A 19,116-nucleotide genomic window follows, 5' to 3' on the forward strand; every position below is an offset into this window, starting at 1 on the left:
CTTTTCTATCTCCCAGCGTACGTTTTATCTAATATGTTTTGTATCAACTACTTGAATAATAGGCTTCCTCAGTTATTTATTAAAGCAGTTGTAGCATGTGAAGTTATTTTTGGAGACTGGCTCTGCTCAGGATTAGCCACTTGCATAAATTGTAAAGTGGGATTCCCGATTGAATTCGCTGAACTTAGTTTGTTTTAAGTTGGTATTTTTGCTTTGTGGAGTCTTAATTTCTAAAATACAGCAGAGCTTTAGAAATTGTCATTTATGGTAACGAATTGAATGTTAATTGTATTTAAGTTAAGGGAATTGTGTAGTCAAAGGACGTGGCTGTCCTTTTGAGGCCTCAGATCCTGTATAACCCATTAACCACATTAGCAGATGCCAGTTATGCCTTAATCAAGGTGTAGGGATACAGGTGATTCAGAGTGTACACAGCTTAAGGTTAAGACCACCCATGCACTTTAATCAAAGGACAAATGGGTTTGAGGAGGGCTCTCTTCTGAGTAATTTCTGTAACTTTTCTCTGTATTGCAGTTCAAGTATGGGAAAATCTCTTCCAAACATAATGGAAGTGTGAAGAAAGGTGTCATCTTTGCTACCTATTCTTCTCTTATTGGTGAAAGTCAGTCTGGTGGTAAATACAAAACCAGATTAAAGCAGCTTCTACACTGGTGCGGTGAAGACTTTGATGGAGTTGTATCCTTTATCTGGAGTTCAGTTGACTGTAACCAAATTACTGTTTAAGCTTACATCTTCAAAGAAAGTCTTGTGGGTTTCTTATTTGTTGATATTTTTAAGTGTTGTTCTTTTATTCCTGACAGAAAATTGTGTGTGTGCTATGACATGGGACTTGAAGTTTTACAAACTTCATGCCAAATCTATTACTGTCCTATTGTTGCCACACAACTCTGGTACAAGAGTGAAGCTTCTGATTTTTCTATAATGAACACATCAAATTAAAAGATGATGTTGCCTTAAGTGCACACTGAAATTTTCTCTGTTGAATTCCTAAACTTTTTTTTTTAGTACCAATAGTTCTTTAAAGAACTCTTGTTGGCAGTTGTTCTCTTAAGTAATTACTTGCCAAATATTAGTGAAGATTTAGTGAAAAATTACTAGTGGTTCTTGTTCTAATTAGCAGATCCTTTTGTCTTCCGTTTTAGCTCTTCTTTCTAAAAATAAGTGGAACAACTTTTTTTCCTTAGTTACGGTTCAGATTGTATTTGATGAGTGTCATAAAGCTAAGAATCTGTGTCCTGTTGGTTCATCAAAACCAACAAAAACAGGTCTGGCTGTATTGGAACTTCAAAATAAACTTCCAAAAGCCAGGGTTGTTTATGCTAGTGCCACAGGTAGGTACTGCTTGGTTTGTGTTAAATGTCTCTGTTTTTACTGGCACTGGCACTGAGTGTGTTCTTCTCATAGGTGCATCTGAGCCAAGAAATATGGCATATATGAACCGTCTTGGAATATGGGGTGAAGGAACTCCATTTAGAGAATTCAGCGATTTTATTCAGGCTGTGGAAAGAAGGTAATATTTCAGAGAGCTTCGGCAAGAATGCATATGGTTGCACTGGTGCTTTGTTTCCTTTGTCTTTGCTCACTCATAGTCCTCTGCCTTTCTGACTAGCTTTTAAATCAAGCAGAAATGTAATCTGTCTTATGTGGCAAAAAAATTGGATATTACCCTCACTGATGGGAAAGTTTGAGAGACTTAAAAGCTTGCTGGGAGAATAGCCCTCTTAAAATGTGGGTGATAAGAAATGAAAATATTTTGTTGCTTGTCATGAAAACAGACTGTATAGTGAGTACGCTCAGTGTAGTTGATGTCCCAATGTGCAGAAGCACTATCATGTTTATGCATTCAGCTTAATTCAACAGGAAGAAGTTCTTGCACTTTCTGGCCTAAGAACTCAGTTCAGAAAAGTTAGATATACCATTGGAAGGTACTTTGTATTTCAGAGCTTACTAAAACTAAATGTGAGAAATCAGTAGAAAATGCAACTCCTACATGCTTTGGTAGGAGAGCATCTTAAAGCTTTACCTACTTAAGAATTTTGAATTCTTTAGAGTGCAACAGTAGGGCTGGGTGTGCGTGTCCTTGCATACCATCTACATGATGCCTGTTTTTTCTAGCCAGTGTGAGTGTAGTCTCTACCTCATTACTGAGTAAGTATCCACTGAGCACTGATGATATTACAGGCCCAAGCTTGTGAGTAGGGTAGCTTTGCAGTTGACTGTGCTCTTGAGGTATTGCTGTAGGTGTGTTGCTGTTGAGAAGAACTGAAGTTTCCTACTAGTTTAATTATTCTATTATTGGCATAAATCTGAATAGCTTAATACGGTTTGTATTCATTATTTTAAATCTTCAGTGGAGTTTATAAAATGGCAATGCAAGATTGTTATGTACTAGGGCCAACCTCATTATTCAATTACAGTTTGTGAGGTACTGTCTCCTAATGCATGTTAGGTCTTTTGGGAAAAAGAAACTATTTAAGTGTTTATACCTCTTGGGATACACTTAATGTTCACGGGCCAGGGATGTGTAGGCTAAACATCAAGGCCCCCTGATTGGATGTATGTGAACAGTCCGAACGAGTTTGAAAACATAGTCCTTCACATTTGTAAGCATGCCGTTTTCTAAAACGCGTGAGTTTTTTTAACAAATACTTCCTCTTCAAAATTCTGATATGGACTGAATTTTTTTCCTTTATTTTAGAGGTGTTGGTGCCATGGAAATAGTTGCCATGGATATGAAGCTGAGAGGAATGTACATAGCAAGACAGTTGAGTTTTTCAGGTGTAACTTTCAAAATCGATGAAGTTCTGCTCTCACAGGAATATGTTAAAATGTACAATAAATCTGTGAAACTGGTAAGAATACCTTTTAAAATTCGCTTTCTGTATTGCGTTCAGAGAGTTTGAAGTTACTTGGTTTAAAATTGAATGTTCCTGAAATAGCATGTAGTACCTGTTCAGAGTCAGGAATGGGATCTTGTCTGATCTTAGTGTAAGTGGGTTTTGGGGTATCTTCCAGATCCACTGCATTCTAGCATTACTTCAGAGGCCTGGGTCATTGCTGCCCAAGATAAAGCTGTTCACCTGTTGGTCGCGTGTCTGCCCCAGTCCTTGCTCTTCAGGCAACTGAGCTGAGAACAAGCTGTGAAACATTAGATAGGCTGCATGCACTTCTTGAATGAAGTGGTGTGCTGGTTATTGTTAAGCAGTGCCTAGTGGTAGTTTTACTTGCGTGGCAGATCAAATCCAAAGCATTGTAGCTGTGGTTCCCTTTAACGTTTTCATTTATTCCCCTGCTGGTGTTCTCTTCCATGTTGTTCTTAATTATTTTGTCCATAATGCTAAGAGGACTGTCTTTCTTGAGTGCATATTCTAGTTGTACGTAACCACTGCTGTATTAGATAAAATGAATAAGTCCTTGTACATAGATTTAAATGAGCAAGGTCTCTACCTGCTGAAGAAATGCTTAAGTATGACTTGGTATTTATATTGTACAGCTACAGTGACTAAATTTTATCTTAGAGGTGTATAACATCAGCTTTAAAACAGCTTGACTTGCAGTCCCGTAGTACTGCAACTTTAAACTTGTCTTCTGTCTTCGTTTGAATATTAGACAATGTACCTGTGTAGCCTTGAAATGTGAAGTGTAAAGCAATTAACTTTCTTCTTCAGTGGGTCAGTGCTAGAGAGAGATTTCAACAAGCAGCCGATCTTATTGATGCTGAACAACGAATGAAAAAGTCTATGTGGGGTCAGTTCTGGTCAGCTCATCAGAGGTTTTTCAAGTACCTCTGCATAGCGTCTAAAGTGAAGAGAGTGGTGCAGCTAGCTCGGGAAGAAATCAAGAATGGGAAAGTAAGTTGATCAAGACCTATTTTATATTATTTGTTAAATGTAAAGCTATTAGGATTTTTTGCTTAACACAAATATTTTCAGATGTAGTAGCATACTTTTGGACTTTATGGTGTTGAAGCTATTTAATGCACTGAAATTCAGGTAAAAAAACTTGCAAGCTAGTCGTCTTGGTCACAATGCCTTGCATTTGTCTTTTAGTGTGTTGTTATTGGCCTGCAGTCAACAGGAGAAGCAAGAACATTAGAAGCTTTGGAGGAAGGTGGTGGTGAACTGAATGACTTTGTTTCTACAGCAAAGTAAGACTGAATTTTGGAACTGTCCTTTGCAAAACTAATCCTAATCCATCTTTGTACGGGTGTAGTGATTTGTCTTTTCATGTGTAAAACATGCATCATTGTGCAGAAAATTGGGCATCCCTTAGTACAGATATTCTTTACTTAAACTACCTGTACATGAACTCTGACGGTACTACTCAAGTGAACCATTGGTTAGTTCTTAGTATTACTAGCGCTCTGTGAAATGGCATTTTCAGATGTGAGCAGCTGGGAGGAAGGAAAGACTTGGCAAGTGTGCACTGCATTTGTATCAACTTCCCTCTTTGGATCTGGCTCATCTGATAAAATCTTGAGACTGCCTTGCTGAAGATCTTAATTTATAATCTGTCATTTAAACTGCGAGCGAAAAAGAAAATGGCAGTAGCAATAAATTTGGTTTTGATATCAAATGTTAATGAGTTATAAGTAACAGTGCTGTGAAGTCAATGTCCCCTACTTTTAAGAGGGTGACCATACAGTAATACGAGTGATCATTATACAGAGTGTTTGTGTAGTAACATTTGCAAGGAATACTTAAGTCAATCAGGCTGTTAAAATGTTAGATTTCTACTTCAAATAATTGCAAATTAAACTGAAGAACCCTTTTTTCTTAAACAGAGGAGTATTCCAGTCTCTTATTGAAAAGCACTTTCCAGCTCCTGACAGGAAGAAGCTGTTTAGCTTGTTGGGAATTGACTTGACTGCTCAAAGTAATAACAATTCACCCAGAGACAGCCCTTGCAAGGAGAACAAAATAAAGAAACGGAAAGGTAATTGTTAAGTTCTAAGCTAAAACTATAGTGAAAATCACCATTTCAGAGCTGTCTAACAATGAACTCAAGAAAAAATATGGGAATATCAGTACAGTCATGACAAAGTATGTATTACAAGTCTGTGATACTTTGTTAGAAATTTCCATTGGTAGATTTTAAAACCGCTGCTGAAGCAATACAACCTGTAGATTCTGGTTACTACTTTGTTCAAAATTGAATGGATGTAGTGTGGGATAATAGCCCCAAATGGCGTGCACATGTCAGATCATTTCCTAATGCCATCATGCAAATAATTGCTTTCTTTTTCCTGAGGCTCAGTAAAGAGAAGCCTAATACCACTCCTCCCTACCAGATTGATTATGTTCTTACTGAAAAGTAGGTGATCATAACAAATCTTGGGAGAGAGGTCTTTCTTAAAACTTAGATTAGATTGTCTTAAACAGGTTAAAATTGAGCATTTCTCGAGTCTGTATGCAGTGGTGACAAAACATAACTCAGAATTAGGCTGCAAAGTCCAAACTAATCTTTGTTTTTCTTCTGGGGTGATGGTGGTGATGGAATTAGGTGAAGAAATAAGCAGAGAAGCCAAAAAAGCTCGCAAAACAGGTGGCCTTGCAGGTAGCAGCTCTGATGAGAGTGAAAGCGAGTCTGATGCTTCAGATAACGAAGAAAGTGACAATGAGAGCTCCAAATTTTTGAGCTCTGGAGATGATGATGACTTCAACCCATTCAGAGATGAATCCAGTGAAGATGATGAAGATGGTAAGGCAGTTTGTGTTGCATCAAGCAAGTAACTGTACTTGCAGATAGGAAGCATAAAGTCTTCCCTAACTATTTCAGTGAGCCAAAAATGAGTGTTTGATAAGCATGTAATTTTAATTCTAATGAGACTGGAATTGGGTGTGGAATGTTGTTTGCATCTTCGAGTAGATTTTTACAGGCTGGAGTTAAAGCATCTATAACTCACATTTTAAAATGAGAATGTAGCCTTTCAAAGGAAAGGATGGCTTTTTAGTAAATGATTGAAACTTATTGAAAATATTTTCTTTAACTTTAGATCCATGGTTAATTAGAAAAGAGCATAAAAAAAATAAAGACAAGAAAAAGAAGAAAAGTATAGACCCAGATTCTATTCAAAGTGCCTTACTAGCTTCTGGTCTCGGATCAAAACGACCTAGCTGTTTTACTTCCACTGTTGGTACCACCACTTCTAGTACCAACACATCAGGTAAGAATAAGTTTCTTTGGCATTGATTCATGTTCTTAGCAATTAGGCAGTGAAATTCTAAATCTTGAAGAGTCTCTTTTAAATTTCAGCGAGCAGTAACACAAACAGCAGCTTTGTAACAAGTCAGGATGCTGTGGAAAGGGCCCAACAAATGAAAAAGGAACTGCTGGATAAACTGGAAAAACTGGCTGAAGACCTTCCACCTAATACACTGGATGAGCTTATAGATGAATTGGGTGGTCCTGAAAATGTTGCAGAGGTGAGGTGGTGCTCGGAATAAGAAAGTTTGTGGGTTTTTTTCTGCTGTAATAAGTTATCTGTCTGCAGTAAGTCATTGTTGTCATTCTTCGGGATTGTGTGTGACCTGAGTATCTATTAAAGAGAGCTCATTTAGCAGTTCTATATGGTAATCTGACAGGGATGAAAATATGAGTTACTTTTGCTGTGAATGCCTTTGAATTAAAAAGATACCTGAAGATTGTATTAGAATACAAAGAAGAGCTCTGAATGGATCAACAGGTTATTGTTGGGTAAATCATACCAGTTACTACTTACCTTTCTAGTGATATTTCTCTAGCTGTGGTAGATTTAAAGCTGGTGTATATGAAACAGAAAGCGGGTCTAGCTCATCTTCCTAGGCAATGAAGAATAAGAACCTGTATACTGGAACTCATTAGTGAAAAGCCTGATAAATTATCTCTTTCTCAGTAACTTTAGAAATATGCTTTAAGCTACCTGTCTCTATCAAGTAAAAACATCACTGTGATTTAAAAGACCCAGTTAAAATCAGTGACAATCGTGACTGTCAGTTTATTTTCGTAGTGTTCTTGGTAAATCCCTTATGCACAGTAATACAGTACTAGATCATTTCTACATAGATATGCTTTGTTGTGTTTTCCCCCCCCGAGTTCCTTCTAAGTGTTTCACATAGCAGATAATGGCATCGAGCAAAAAAATAATCCAAGTTCTCTAATATAGTTTTGCACTTGGAGTAAATTACTGAATCTATTTTAAGGTATGAATAAATGGCATTGTTACTTGAAGGTTTTGGTCATGTGATACTTTCGGTATTGCCATAATGAGCTTGTGTTCCCTTTTATTTTTAAAGATGACAGGCCGCAAAGGGAGAGTTGTAAGCAATGATGATGGCAGCATATCTTATGAGTCAAGATCTGAACTTGATGTGCCTGTTGAAATTCTGAACATCACAGAAAAGCAGAGGTTCATGGATGGAGATAAGGTACTGCTTAAAGAGACACAGTTTAGAAAAACCTGCCAGATGCTGTAGTAACTTAGCCTAAGTTACTCCGCAATTATCCCACAGTCACTTTTTAAATACTATAAGTACTAGCTAGCAAGCATTTTCTGTTTACTGCTGTGTTTTGTTTTTCAAACTGGTATGTTCAGTCATCCTGCCTAGTAGGTGGCTGCAGCGCTTTAAAGGTCAGGCTGTAGTTTTGGTGGACACGGAGGCCTGCACTTAAGCATACACACGTGCCAAACTGAAAGTTGGAACCTTTAAGCTGGTCATGTAAAACAGCATCTGTTTAAAAGGCAGATAAACCCTCCATGTCTCTGTGATTCCTTTATCTGGATCACTGTTCCCTCTGCTTCCAAGAGGAAATAATGAAATTAAGAAATGGGAAAAAACAGACTGACATGGTATGAAAAAAGTTTCAGTGAGGGGCTGAAGGGAAAAGGTGGAGGTTGTTTTACCTTAACAAATATTGAGAAGGAATGCTGGAAAGAGTGATAGCTTTTGTCCTTTACATTGCACTCTGAAAGGAAATACTGACTGGAATAATGATAGGATTGAAGCTGATCAGAAGGAAGCAGGGGCAGGGGAAGAAATCCCACTCTGCTTGCCTGTGGCTCATGTGGGATGAGCTACCACAAGAGGGCAAATCAAGTAAATATAGCTGTTCTGTGGAACTTCTGTGATCTGTGATGTGTAAATGCTCACGTTCCTGTCAGTCACTTGTGCACAGTCCAAACGCATTCTTTCAAGACAAATGCTTTCAGATACCAGAATGTCCAGATCCTCTTCCTTGCACGCTACTAGCAGCAAATTTGTTTTCTGTGTGGCTTGCTCTTGGAGCAAGTTTCCTTGTGTTCCTCCCTTTTTCTTAAGTGCAGGCTGGCATTAGAGAAACTTGCCCTTTGGAATGGCGAGACTGCAGCATACTGCCTTTCTTCATCTGCACAGAAAAGTGGTGCTGAAAAGTAAAGCGAAACCTACTCCTTTCACTCAAAAATTGTTAGAGACAACTGTACTTTTTCTCCCCTCCCCTGCTCTTCGTGATAGGAAGACCAAATCACAGTGAAACCATTCCAGACCCATGTTGGTAGTAACTGTAAAATTAAGTGTTTTAGGAGACTGAAAACTGAAGCTTGATCTTGGATTTATTGGTGACTAACAACTTCTTTCTTAATAAAAGAACATTGCCATAATCTCGGAGGCTGCCAGCTCTGGTATATCATTGCAAGCAGACCGTAGAGCTAAGAATCAGAGACGGAGAGTTCACATGACTCTGGAGTTGCCATGGAGCGCGGATAGAGCGATACAGCAGTTTGGTAAATAACTTTTTTTTTTTGTATCCTTCCCCTAGCAAACTCAGTAACACTAACTGAATTTCCTGCTAATTCACGGCAGCTAAGATTGACTAAGTGACCTCTTGCAGACCTTCCGATCTCCCTTATCTGTAGACAGAACCAGCTATATCTATAGTCATAGTTAATAGTCTTGAAAGCTTTGAGAGAAACCTAGGAAATGAACTTATGCTGCAGCATAGGGGTTTGGTTTTTTTTCACGTATAGAGTGTCTTTATGAAAGCTGTCACAACTCTAGGGTGTTTGTACTACCTTATATTGGCTGCATTACAGTAGAAGCTAATTTTCGACAGAGTTAAGTTCTAGCTTTTCTCTTTACTCTTCACAATTCATAGTTTATTAGAAATGCTCAGTGAGGCAGAATTTATTTAACATTTGTACTTCGACTTAATTATCCAGGAAGGACTCATAGATCCAACCAAGTGACTGCTCCAGAGTATGTCTTCCTTATTTCTGAATTGGCAGGAGAGCAAAGATTTGCATCTATAGTTGCAAAAAGACTGGAGAGCTTGGTAAGGTTTTTTTTTAAGAAGTTTGATCCTTCATTTGAGAAAATACAACTTTTTCTTGTTTAAATTTGGTTTAATTACAAAAGTGTGTCTCAACAGGGAGCCCTCACCCATGGTGACAGACGGGCTACGGAAACTCGAGACCTCAGCAGATTCAATTTTGACAACAAGGTGATTGTTCTGTTTCTGTTTGAAAGCTCGTATTGTGGTGCTTATTCCACAAGTGACCTGTTGAGGAAGGATTTCTTCCATTTCCTGTGATGTGTATTACTTTTAACTGCATTACTTTTTGGTAGGAGGCCTCTCTCTGAGATGGCTTTGCCAACAGAAGTAAGAACTGGCTATGTGGAACACCCATAGGTGTTTAAATTACTTTTCTGCATTTGCTTAAGTCTTAAGTAAATGATATGTCCTTTTGGTCACAACCAAAAGGTTAACTTAGTAGTTCTAATTGGAAATCTGGGCTGTTTATATAGTGTAAGTGTAGTTTATAACTGCAAAGCTAATACCCATTTCCCCGTTACTATTGCAGAGAAATGTTTTACTGTGAATTACAAATACTTGTTAAACCACGTGTGCCTGGGGCTGAGGCATAAACGCTGGATCATGTTTTTAGAACAATTTTCTCTTTCTTATGCAGTATGGCAGAAATGCTTTAGAGATTGTTATGAAATCCATTGTGAACTTGGACTCTCCGATGGTCTCGCCACCTCCTGATTTTCCTGGAGACTTCTTCAAAGGTAAGTGTAATTAGCTGGATGTAATAACCAAGTTTTGTTCGTTCACCGGTATGCAGAAAATGCAAATAACTTCAGAGCTAGAAAACACTGTTACTATCTAAACCAATCAGATGGCCTAGATAGGCTCTTGCTGGATGTTATTCCTGTGTACATTGCTTGGATGTTGAAGTTCATGTATGAACTAAGATGTGTGAACTCTCTCAGTATAAGGCATGTTCTGTATCAGTTTGGCCAAAGTATTGCATACAGTTCTCTAACTTAATTTTCACATTATCTGTTGCAATATGTTGTTCTTCCCTGGGCTAGTGTCTAGTGCCATTGGTAGTTGTCCCTGCCTGTGCTTCTTGGAAGCGTAGAAGGCAAAGTTCTCTTACTGGTGTCTTGGGTAAAAATTGCAAGTCACGTGTTTGAGGGGTGTCAGAAGTTCTGGAGTTGGATCCTGAAACAAGAATGATAAACAAGCTGTTGTTTCATTCGTTTTATTTTTAGATAGCAAAGCTGCTATGATTTAACTCCTTTCTTTTTCCTAGATGTTCGTCAGGGATTAATTGGCGTGGGCTTGATAAATGTAGAAGACAGATCTGGAATATTAACACTTGATAAAGGTATTTGCTTTTTTAGTATATATTTAGAATGTCTCTAGGAATATCATGATAGTGAATTCCTAGCAAGAAAACTGAATTTCTAACTATTGAAAAAGTTGGGGTTTTTGAGAACTTCAGAATGTTTTCTTCATTTCCGAATGTATTTAAGTAGTCTTTTTGAGATGCTTTGAATGCTGATTGAGAGCTTGTCATCATCAAACTTAGTCTTCGACCTAATATGTGTATTTCTTACTGTTTTTTTAAGATTATAACAATATTGGGAAATTTCTGAATAGAATTCTTGGTATGGAAGTACATCAGCAAAATGCTTTATTCCAGTACTTTTCGGACACATTAAATGCAGTTATTCAAAATGCTAAAAAGAATGGAAGATATGATATGGGCATCTTAGGTGAGTAAATTGATTTCTTAGTACTCTTGTACTTAAGTAAGAAGAAAACAGAATAACACTCTCCTTTCCTTTCAAGATTTGGGTTCTGGAGATGAGAAAGTAAGGAAGGCAGATGTCAAGAAGTTTTTAACTCCTGGATATTCTACCTCTGGACATGTAGAACTGTACACTGTAAGTCAAATCTGTACCTTCTTTATATCAACTGATAGAACTTTCTTGCCAATAAGTTAGAACACAGCAATTAGCTGAGTGAGGGGAGTTTCCAGGCCTGTCCCTGGGCAATATGTGGTTCTATGGTTCTTCAGCTCCCATGTCTGTAACTGTTAAAGCCTGCTCCCAAACACCCCTGCATCGCTGTCTTCTAGATCAGCGTAGAGAGAGGAATGTCTTGGGATGAAGCGACTAAGATCTGGGCGGAACAGACGGGTCCAGATGATGGGTTTTATTTATCACTACAGGTAAGGTTCTTTGTCTCATGTTACGTTCAGAGAAGTGTTTTGGGGGCTAACCAAATGTGCTGTCCCACCTGAAAAATGTACTGTTCAAATTAAATTACTGTCCAGTTTTGCAATGTACTTTTAATCTTACATTAAAATTCATGTTAGGTTTGCTTCCAATGCTAAGTATGAAGTACTCTTTCTTTCAGCTGCTTAGACTATTTTCTGAAAGGAATGTGAGGCTAAATTAATAGCTCTAATTTAAGTCTGCATCAAGAAACCTGATGTTTTCACTGTAAGGAAAAGTTGCGACGTTAATATATATCAGTGTTGCTGCCTTCTAAAGGTGTCATTATTACTTGTTATCTTAATTGCATGCACACACACATTATTGCTCTGTAAAGAACACATGATGGAATCACTCAAGGTAGGTACTGTCAGTGTGCTTAAACTTAGGCAGTTTTTGGTTTGTCTTTCTTTTTCAGATAAGAAATAACAAGAAAACTGCTATTCTAGTGAAAGAGGTGAATCCTAAAAAGAAACTTTTTTTAGTATACCGACCAAATACTGGGAAACAACTCAAACTAGAAACATGTGCAGACCTGAGAAAGAAATATAAGAAGGTAACCATTAAAATTTTGCTAGTTTTAAACTTGGAAGAAAGTTAAAAAGATACAGAAGGACTTTCTTTTTTTCCCTTTTACATAAAAATTCTGGCAGGTCAAAAATGAAGCTTGTTTTTCCAGAGCAGAGCTTGTATTTGGGTCCCTTCAAGTGGGCCTGTATGACTTGTGCATTCTTATATCCAAAGCTTTCTGAATATAAATCATCTGTGGTGGGGTAGTGCAAAATGAGTTTTCTAGGATCAAACAAGGAAAAGCTTCTGTATAGGGGGTATGAACATACTTTTAAATAAGCAGCTATATACTGTGCATGCCAAGCAATTATTCTGAAGCTTCAGTTGCTTGCTTGATGATGTTTTAAATGCTGCAATGGATTGTCCTAATTAGAGGCTGGGAAGATACCTAACACCTGAACAATTTTACAGATTCAACACCATAAAAACCTGAGGATGCTCTGGGTTTAAGTTGATTGTAAACATTCTGAAATTTTGCTGTTCTTATTGCTGAGATCCTGCTCTGTTCAAGCATTTTGCTCATCCTTTGAGATGGCATTTCCAGTGAATAGCCTGAAATTATAGTAACATAGGATAATGTACCTCTTTACCATCAGAATGTTGATGCTCACTCTTTTCTCATAGTAATGACCAGATTGCTTTTGTTCTCTACAAGGTTTGATGTGTTTTACTTTGTTATTCTGACTTTGAGTTACTTTTTCAGGTACCTTCTGAAGATGCTCTGCCACACTGGCTAGAGCAGTACAATTCTTCTGCGGATACCTGCACCCATGCTTACTGGTTAGTATTTGCATGCACATAGATGCTTTCAATTAAGCCATTTACCTTAATGGGTTTACCACTACTTCTGTTCTTCTCTTACTGATGTGCAATTTTGTGTTTCTTGTTAAAGAAAAATTGTCTCATGATCAGTCAACTGACCCAACCTTTGAGTGGAAACATGAAGCTTTGCACTTGCCCTTGAAGTCCCAGTGTATTAAATTAATGCTGACTTATAGATTGTGCTCCAGTGGAAGTGTAATGACCCAGGAGTAGCTTGTACTTTGTGTCTTGATCTGATCTATTATTGTGGGTGGTTAATTCAGATGTTGTTGGAGGGGGGGAGGGAGTTTGGGGGGGTGGAAATGAGATGGATATTGGGAACAGCTGTTCTTGTGCTACCTCTTCGGTGTCAGAACTCAGCAGCTGATGTCTTAATTCCTGAGGAACAGTGAAACTGGTAGAAGTTTCGGATTAATCTTGGAGCTTCTGAAATACACTGATCAGACACCAGTTTCGTAGTAACATTCTGGTTCTCAGGTGATTGTAAATGAGTGATAGCTTTGACCTAAAGCTCTGCTGCACATTTGGATGATGTGGTCCTACATAGACCAGCACTTCTCAAAGTTGTACCATTAGAGGCGCACTGTGGACAAAGTATGCTCCCCTTACTGTGTACTTGCAGCCCTTGCTCAGCTCTGAATGTTAAATAACTTCAAGTCTCACTTTTAATGAAATCGGATAGTTTTTGTTTGCAGAATTCTTTTGAAAGCTTTCTTTCTTTATGCTGCAGGAGAGGTAATTGTAAGAAGGCAGGCTTGGGACTAGTTTGTGAAGTGGGACTCCGCTGTCGAACTTACTATGTGCTGTGTGGCTCAGTATTGAGCGTCTGGACAAAAGTAGAAGGTGTTCTCGCCTCTGTGAGTGGTACTAATGTGAAAATGCAGATCGTTCGTCTAAGAACAGAAGATGGGCAGAGGATTGTAGGTAAGTGCTTTATTTCCATCTTGGAGCAGAAGGAAGTTGTAACTTACTGATCAGTCTATATTGAGAATCACGTAGCAGATTTCAGTACTGTTTAATATGTTGTGACACATTGTAGAGTTTATCTGGAGCTGTTTAAAAGGAATTGTAATGTGCATCTTTATCAAGATGCTTGTCAATGTGTTAAAATCTTTGTAGTACAAATGCTGTTTTGAGTCAGGTTAGAGAAGGAAGATACCTTTTACCAGCTTTTGGAACACATTCTCTGGATTCTTCTGGTACACTAGGAACAACAATGTCATATTCAGCCTCTTCCAGCCAAGCTACCTGTGAAACCCCAAGGGCTTCGCTCTTTTCTCACTTCTGGCAAAGAATAGCAAGCCCTTGAAATGGTTATTTTCATGGTTGTGAGCTACTGAGAGTCACACGTAGTCAGTAGTTCAGAGTGACTTCAAGATGATTGTAATTTCTTGTTGCTAAACCTCTTGGTGAAGCCCCTGTAGCAGGTACCTGGGAGGTTGAAATCTGTTTTTTGGTTTTTTTTAAAAAACGGACTCGCTGTGGATGTGCGATACCATGTCAGCTCCTGCTCTAGAAACTGTATTCTAAGAACGCAAACTTAGTTTTTTAATATTTAAACTTCGATGGTGTTGCAACTTCTGTGAGACTAGAAAAGCAAAAGTAGGCGACTTCTGGTTTTAGGTGGTGGTGGGTAACAGCAGAATAAAACTTGTCTTCGAGGGCAAAATGGCAACTTCTTTCCAGTGCTTTGTGACCTAACACATCTAGTGGCTTCTGAAGATAAACCTGTTATTGAGAAGTAGAACTTGTAGTTTTGCTTGGTTAGGCTTGATGCTGGAAACTATCTTTGACTGTTGCGTGAATTAAATATCAGTCTGAGGTTTCAATAATGGATTGCTTGCATGCTTATGAAACAATTGACTTGTCGCTGTTTTCAGGTTTGATCATTCCTGCAAATTGTGTATCGCCCCTTGTAAACCTCCTGTCGACATCAGACCAGTCTCAGCAGCTTGCAGTACAACAGCAGCAGATCTGGCAGCAGCATCACCCGCAAAGCATCACCAACTTCAACAATGCATAAGAGGACAAACCACAGGTGTTGACTTTGGTGTTTGAGGAAAAGGCTGTAAAAGCATATCACTTGCATAAAAATCAGGGACAGATTCCAAAGAAATATAACCTTTTAAGTTTGGTTGTGTGCTCTCAATGAGAATAAAGAGATCTAAAAAGGTTGGTAGAACTGAAAGCCAGCAGTTGTTTATGGTGGTGCATCTGTCTTTCCTTATGCTCTCTGTAGTGCTTCCTGTTTGCTTTTACTTTTGGCCTTTTAAGCTACAAACCACAATTTGTTTGAAAATGCTTGAAAATCCCCAAGCAGGCTTTATTTTTACCTTGTCATACCATGCTCAGGGTTTAACGCAGTGCATCGATGCCATTGCTGTGGGAGATATCCTCGAATGCATGTATTGGGTATATATATAGAAAATATATATTGGGTTTTTCTCTTCAATTTATGAGTTTATAAAAGCATGAAACCTAGAGGTTGCACATCATGCATTCGGGTTCCTTCCCAGTTTCTGTTTGACAGTGCATGTCTTTGGAAACAGGCATGGGCAGGATAAATACACGCAACAGGAATTCGGAGAGAAACACAATCTTAGTTGTACAGCATTGATTATTGCATTTTTATAGTGTTTATACCCAGGTGTTGCATTTTTTCTGGTTCTGTCCTGGGGGTTATATATTTGAGTCTACAACATGTTCTTTTTGTGATAAACATCTTAAAATTAGTTAATTTTTAATGTATTAATGGTATTCCTAATGTGTACTGCAAAGATGGCTGAATGCCGGTTTTCCTTAAATTGAAGCATTTCCTTAATCTGAGGTGGTTATGGAAACTTAAGTGCAAATTCACTTCCATCTCGCATACAATCTTATATTTTTTACTTCTTTAATGTAATTTAATTTGTCACTTGTAAAATGAACCTTTCTTGAGCTGTAAATTAGAGAATGGGAAACACTTGAGGGTTCCGCTGTATGTGCTGTTTCTGTTACCCAGTAACTTGAATACTGTTTAATATGTTGTAAGACATTGTAGAGTTTATCTGGAGCTGTTTAAAAGAAATTGTAATGTACAAATGTGAATAGTCACTTATCTATAATATGGGTAAGTTTTGTTTTGCCTATAATAGTAGATGTTTATAAGAAAGTGAAGGACAATGTTTGTCATTTCTTGCTTGCACAGGTTGCACTATTGAAAAATTGAGATTGTATAAACCTGTCCAAAAATACTACAAGATAATGATCTTGTAGATGTCAAATAAAAGTTATTGTACTAACAAGAAGTGGAGTCTTGTTTAGGCAATTGCTGTATTCCAAAAGAAACTAACAAGTCTGTACAGTTGGAATCTGACAGGACTTGGCATGCTCTAGTCTGCTCTAACCAGGCTTCTCTTGCACTCCAGCTGTTCCATAGTTGAGCTCCTTAATGAGGCAAGAACTAAACTGTGTGTAAACCTTGATGCGTATTGTAAGCAATGCTCACCTGACAGAGGAGCGATCCCCTGCAGTGTGTCACTTCTGTAAGTACTTGGTGAGCTGCATTCAAGTGTCACAGCAGTAGCATGCCAGAAGTTCCACAACTTCAGGCTGAAGTAAGTTTGGTTAGGTGAATAATTTTGCTTGAGGCTCTGTTAGTGCTGCCTGCGAGCACCTGGGGCAGTGACAGCGTGCCTGCCTGCTGGCCTCAGCTCCTGGTCTGAAAGGGTCAAGGGGGTGAATCCCCTGCACACACCTGTGCCTGGCTGGAAATAAGGTCTAGAGCAGCCTGGTGTGTTCCCTGTTGCTGTAGCACCTGCTGCAGCCCTCTGAGTGCTTGAAATGCAGGTGCCTGGGTGTGCTGACCTGCTTTTTTTTTAATCCTCCAGTAGGAGAGGGAAGTTTACACGTGTTCCCACTGGGAACTGATGCCCTGCAAAACTGTAGCCCACAGACAGGGGCTGGGGGAGGATGTTCAAGTGTCTTGTACCCACCACGGGATGTATTTGGCATCCATTCCAGGAAAATAGGATTTTGAGTAGTGTGTTGACAGATTACTATTGCAGCAGAGAACCAAGTCGTTGGTAACAGCATGGTGTGTGTGGACTTGTGTGTCCTTTTTTAATTATTTGGGGTAGAAACTTCTGCCAGCTTGAGATGATGACAGTAGCTTAGATCTCAGTCCTCAGATGGATAGTTCTAGAAGTGGTAGCTTCACAAATACTGATTTTTAATTTTTTTTACAAAAGTCATTATTTAAATACAATTTATTCCTAAGTGCTCTTCTGAGCCTGCAGTGCTGACTTTGGTGGTTGAGATGGGCAAATACTGCATTGGATATTCTGGTAACCAAACCGTACTGCTTTATTTGGGGAGTTCGCAGCATGTGCTGTTCACTCACACTCTTTTCAGCTTCCCATGGACTTGTGTCTCCTGGAGGGGAAAAAAAACAGCTTAAAGACCAATAAGAACTGTTCCCATTCCTGAAATCCATTCCCTCACTTGGTCATCTGTGCCTGTTCTCTCAGTTACTAACACCTCTGCATCCAGCTCTGGAGTGTTATAACATCTTAACTGTTAACCTAAAAAAATTAGTCTTCATGCTTACAGAAACACTTTTGTTTCTTAACAATTTCTGCTCGGCTGTTGGGGTGTATTTTTTCAGCAGCAGTTTGTTCCTTGCAAGAGTTGCTGATAAAGCTTGGGGGAGAAGAGGAATATAAATAGAACAGCGGATGGGATAAGGAACAGCTCTGCAGTATCCCCTTGCAACACTGCCCATAAGACAAAGATCTTCATAGGGAGGAAAAAGGAGACACCAGTTGTCGGGTCAGATAAATTATCTGGCTGGGCAAGAACCATCTCTGTTTTTTTTCCTGCTTGTGGGGCATTGATCTGCTTTGTACACATCACCATCTGAAATGGAAATAAAATTTAAAAAGGATGGGTGTCTCTAATGGGAGCAAAGCTCGATGTAAAATGGTTGAGGTTGGGAAGCATGCTGTAGAAGATGCACATTGAAGTTGACTTCAGAATTGAAGGGATAAAAAATTGGGGTTTCTTTTTTAAACTGTCCCTTGACAGCAACTCATTTTTGACTTGTTAACTTGTTTCATCCTTAAGGTGTGTCTGACCAAGTAAATGCAATTATAACCTCCTAAACCCCCCTCTGCACTGCAAGTTTTCCATTTTTTTCCCCTTGCTGTATGGCCCATAGAGAACACACACCTCTGTAAGGACCTCACGTTCCCCAAGGATGCTGGTTCGCTGGTCAGTCTGTGGTAATTTTCTTTGTAAATGAAGAAAGCTCTGCAACTTGTAAATGCTTGTCAGGTGAATTATCAAAGGGGGGTTGTATTTTGTGTTTGCAAGAAGCTTCATTTGGATCCAGTCGCAGTCTGGATGTGACTGACAGTGTGTATGTATATAGAGATGTTAAAGGGTACTGAATTATTGAATGTAAATAACTCATTTTACTTTGTGTTTTTTTTCTTCATGACCTTCCTAAAATGTATTCCAATTTTCTCAGCCTGCCAAACAGGCAGTTTTTGTGTACTTTGAAGTACATGTAGCGTATATAAACCTTCCAAGGGACGTCCGCATACATTGTGGATGTTATATGTTCTCATCATTTTTTTTTCTCAAAATAATCAATTGTCTGTCTGCCATAACCCTTCTGTTATTTTATATTTTATGGAACTTCCTTACCTTTGAGAAAATGGTGCATATTTTTGATTGCCAGATTAAAAAAAAAAACACCTATCAAATCTAGAGATTAATAAGAAATGCCTCACATTGTCTGTCTCTTATTTAGCCCTTGAGTTTTTTGTGGTTGTCACAGTTTTTTTGCCTTCCCTGTTGCTGGGAAGGCTGCGTCCATACAGGTGGTGCCTGATGGAATGGTTTGCAAAGACTGCGATGGGACAGTTAATGCAACAAGGGTCCAGCTGCAAACAGTAACAAAAACGCTTCTGGTAGTTTCTGTGGTCAATACAAGCTTTTAACGATGAGCACAGGGAAATAATGGAGGTGGTTTTGCCCTGTGTCGGCAGCTGCAGTGTGTGGTTAAGGACTGACAGAGCAGTAATAGCATAACGCAGCCACAAACGGGCCAGAGTGCAGCGTCAGACATGAGCCCACAGCAGCCTTGGCTCACCTGCTGCTTAGGTTCTGTGCCGAGTTTGAAAGCAAGAACTTT

At 38.8% G+C, this 19,116-nt stretch overlaps 1 protein-coding gene across 1 annotated transcript in view; it reads left to right on the plus strand.

The window, feature by feature from the left end:
* Positions 1-16,225, plus strand: part of SBNO1 (strawberry notch homolog 1) — a 31,362-nt gene extending 15,137 nt beyond the window's left edge. The window contains exons 10-32 of the mRNA XM_054082329.1: positions 535-696; positions 1,217-1,352; positions 1,426-1,531; positions 2,720-2,873; positions 3,690-3,872; positions 4,071-4,168; positions 4,805-4,956; positions 5,524-5,721; positions 6,017-6,187; positions 6,277-6,446; positions 7,296-7,427; positions 8,626-8,761; positions 9,197-9,309; positions 9,406-9,477; positions 9,947-10,046; positions 10,577-10,651; positions 10,896-11,042; positions 11,119-11,213; positions 11,408-11,500; positions 11,965-12,102; positions 12,820-12,896; positions 13,669-13,862; positions 14,819-16,225. Of these exons, the coding sequence (XP_053938304.1) occupies positions 535-696; positions 1,217-1,352; positions 1,426-1,531; positions 2,720-2,873; positions 3,690-3,872; positions 4,071-4,168; positions 4,805-4,956; positions 5,524-5,721; positions 6,017-6,187; positions 6,277-6,446; positions 7,296-7,427; positions 8,626-8,761; positions 9,197-9,309; positions 9,406-9,477; positions 9,947-10,046; positions 10,577-10,651; positions 10,896-11,042; positions 11,119-11,213; positions 11,408-11,500; positions 11,965-12,102; positions 12,820-12,896; positions 13,669-13,862; positions 14,819-14,961 (3,045 nt within the window). The 3' untranslated portion in view covers positions 14,962-16,225. The remainder of the gene's footprint in view (positions 1-534; positions 697-1,216; positions 1,353-1,425; positions 1,532-2,719; positions 2,874-3,689; positions 3,873-4,070; positions 4,169-4,804; positions 4,957-5,523; positions 5,722-6,016; positions 6,188-6,276; positions 6,447-7,295; positions 7,428-8,625; positions 8,762-9,196; positions 9,310-9,405; positions 9,478-9,946; positions 10,047-10,576; positions 10,652-10,895; positions 11,043-11,118; positions 11,214-11,407; positions 11,501-11,964; positions 12,103-12,819; positions 12,897-13,668; positions 13,863-14,818) is intronic.
* Positions 16,226-19,116: the final 2,891 nt, after the last annotated feature.

This window comes from Cuculus canorus, chromosome 17 (genome assembly GCF_017976375.1).
Source record: "Cuculus canorus isolate bCucCan1 chromosome 17, bCucCan1.pri, whole genome shotgun sequence".
Taxonomy (NCBI): domain Eukaryota; kingdom Metazoa; phylum Chordata; class Aves; order Cuculiformes; family Cuculidae; genus Cuculus; species Cuculus canorus.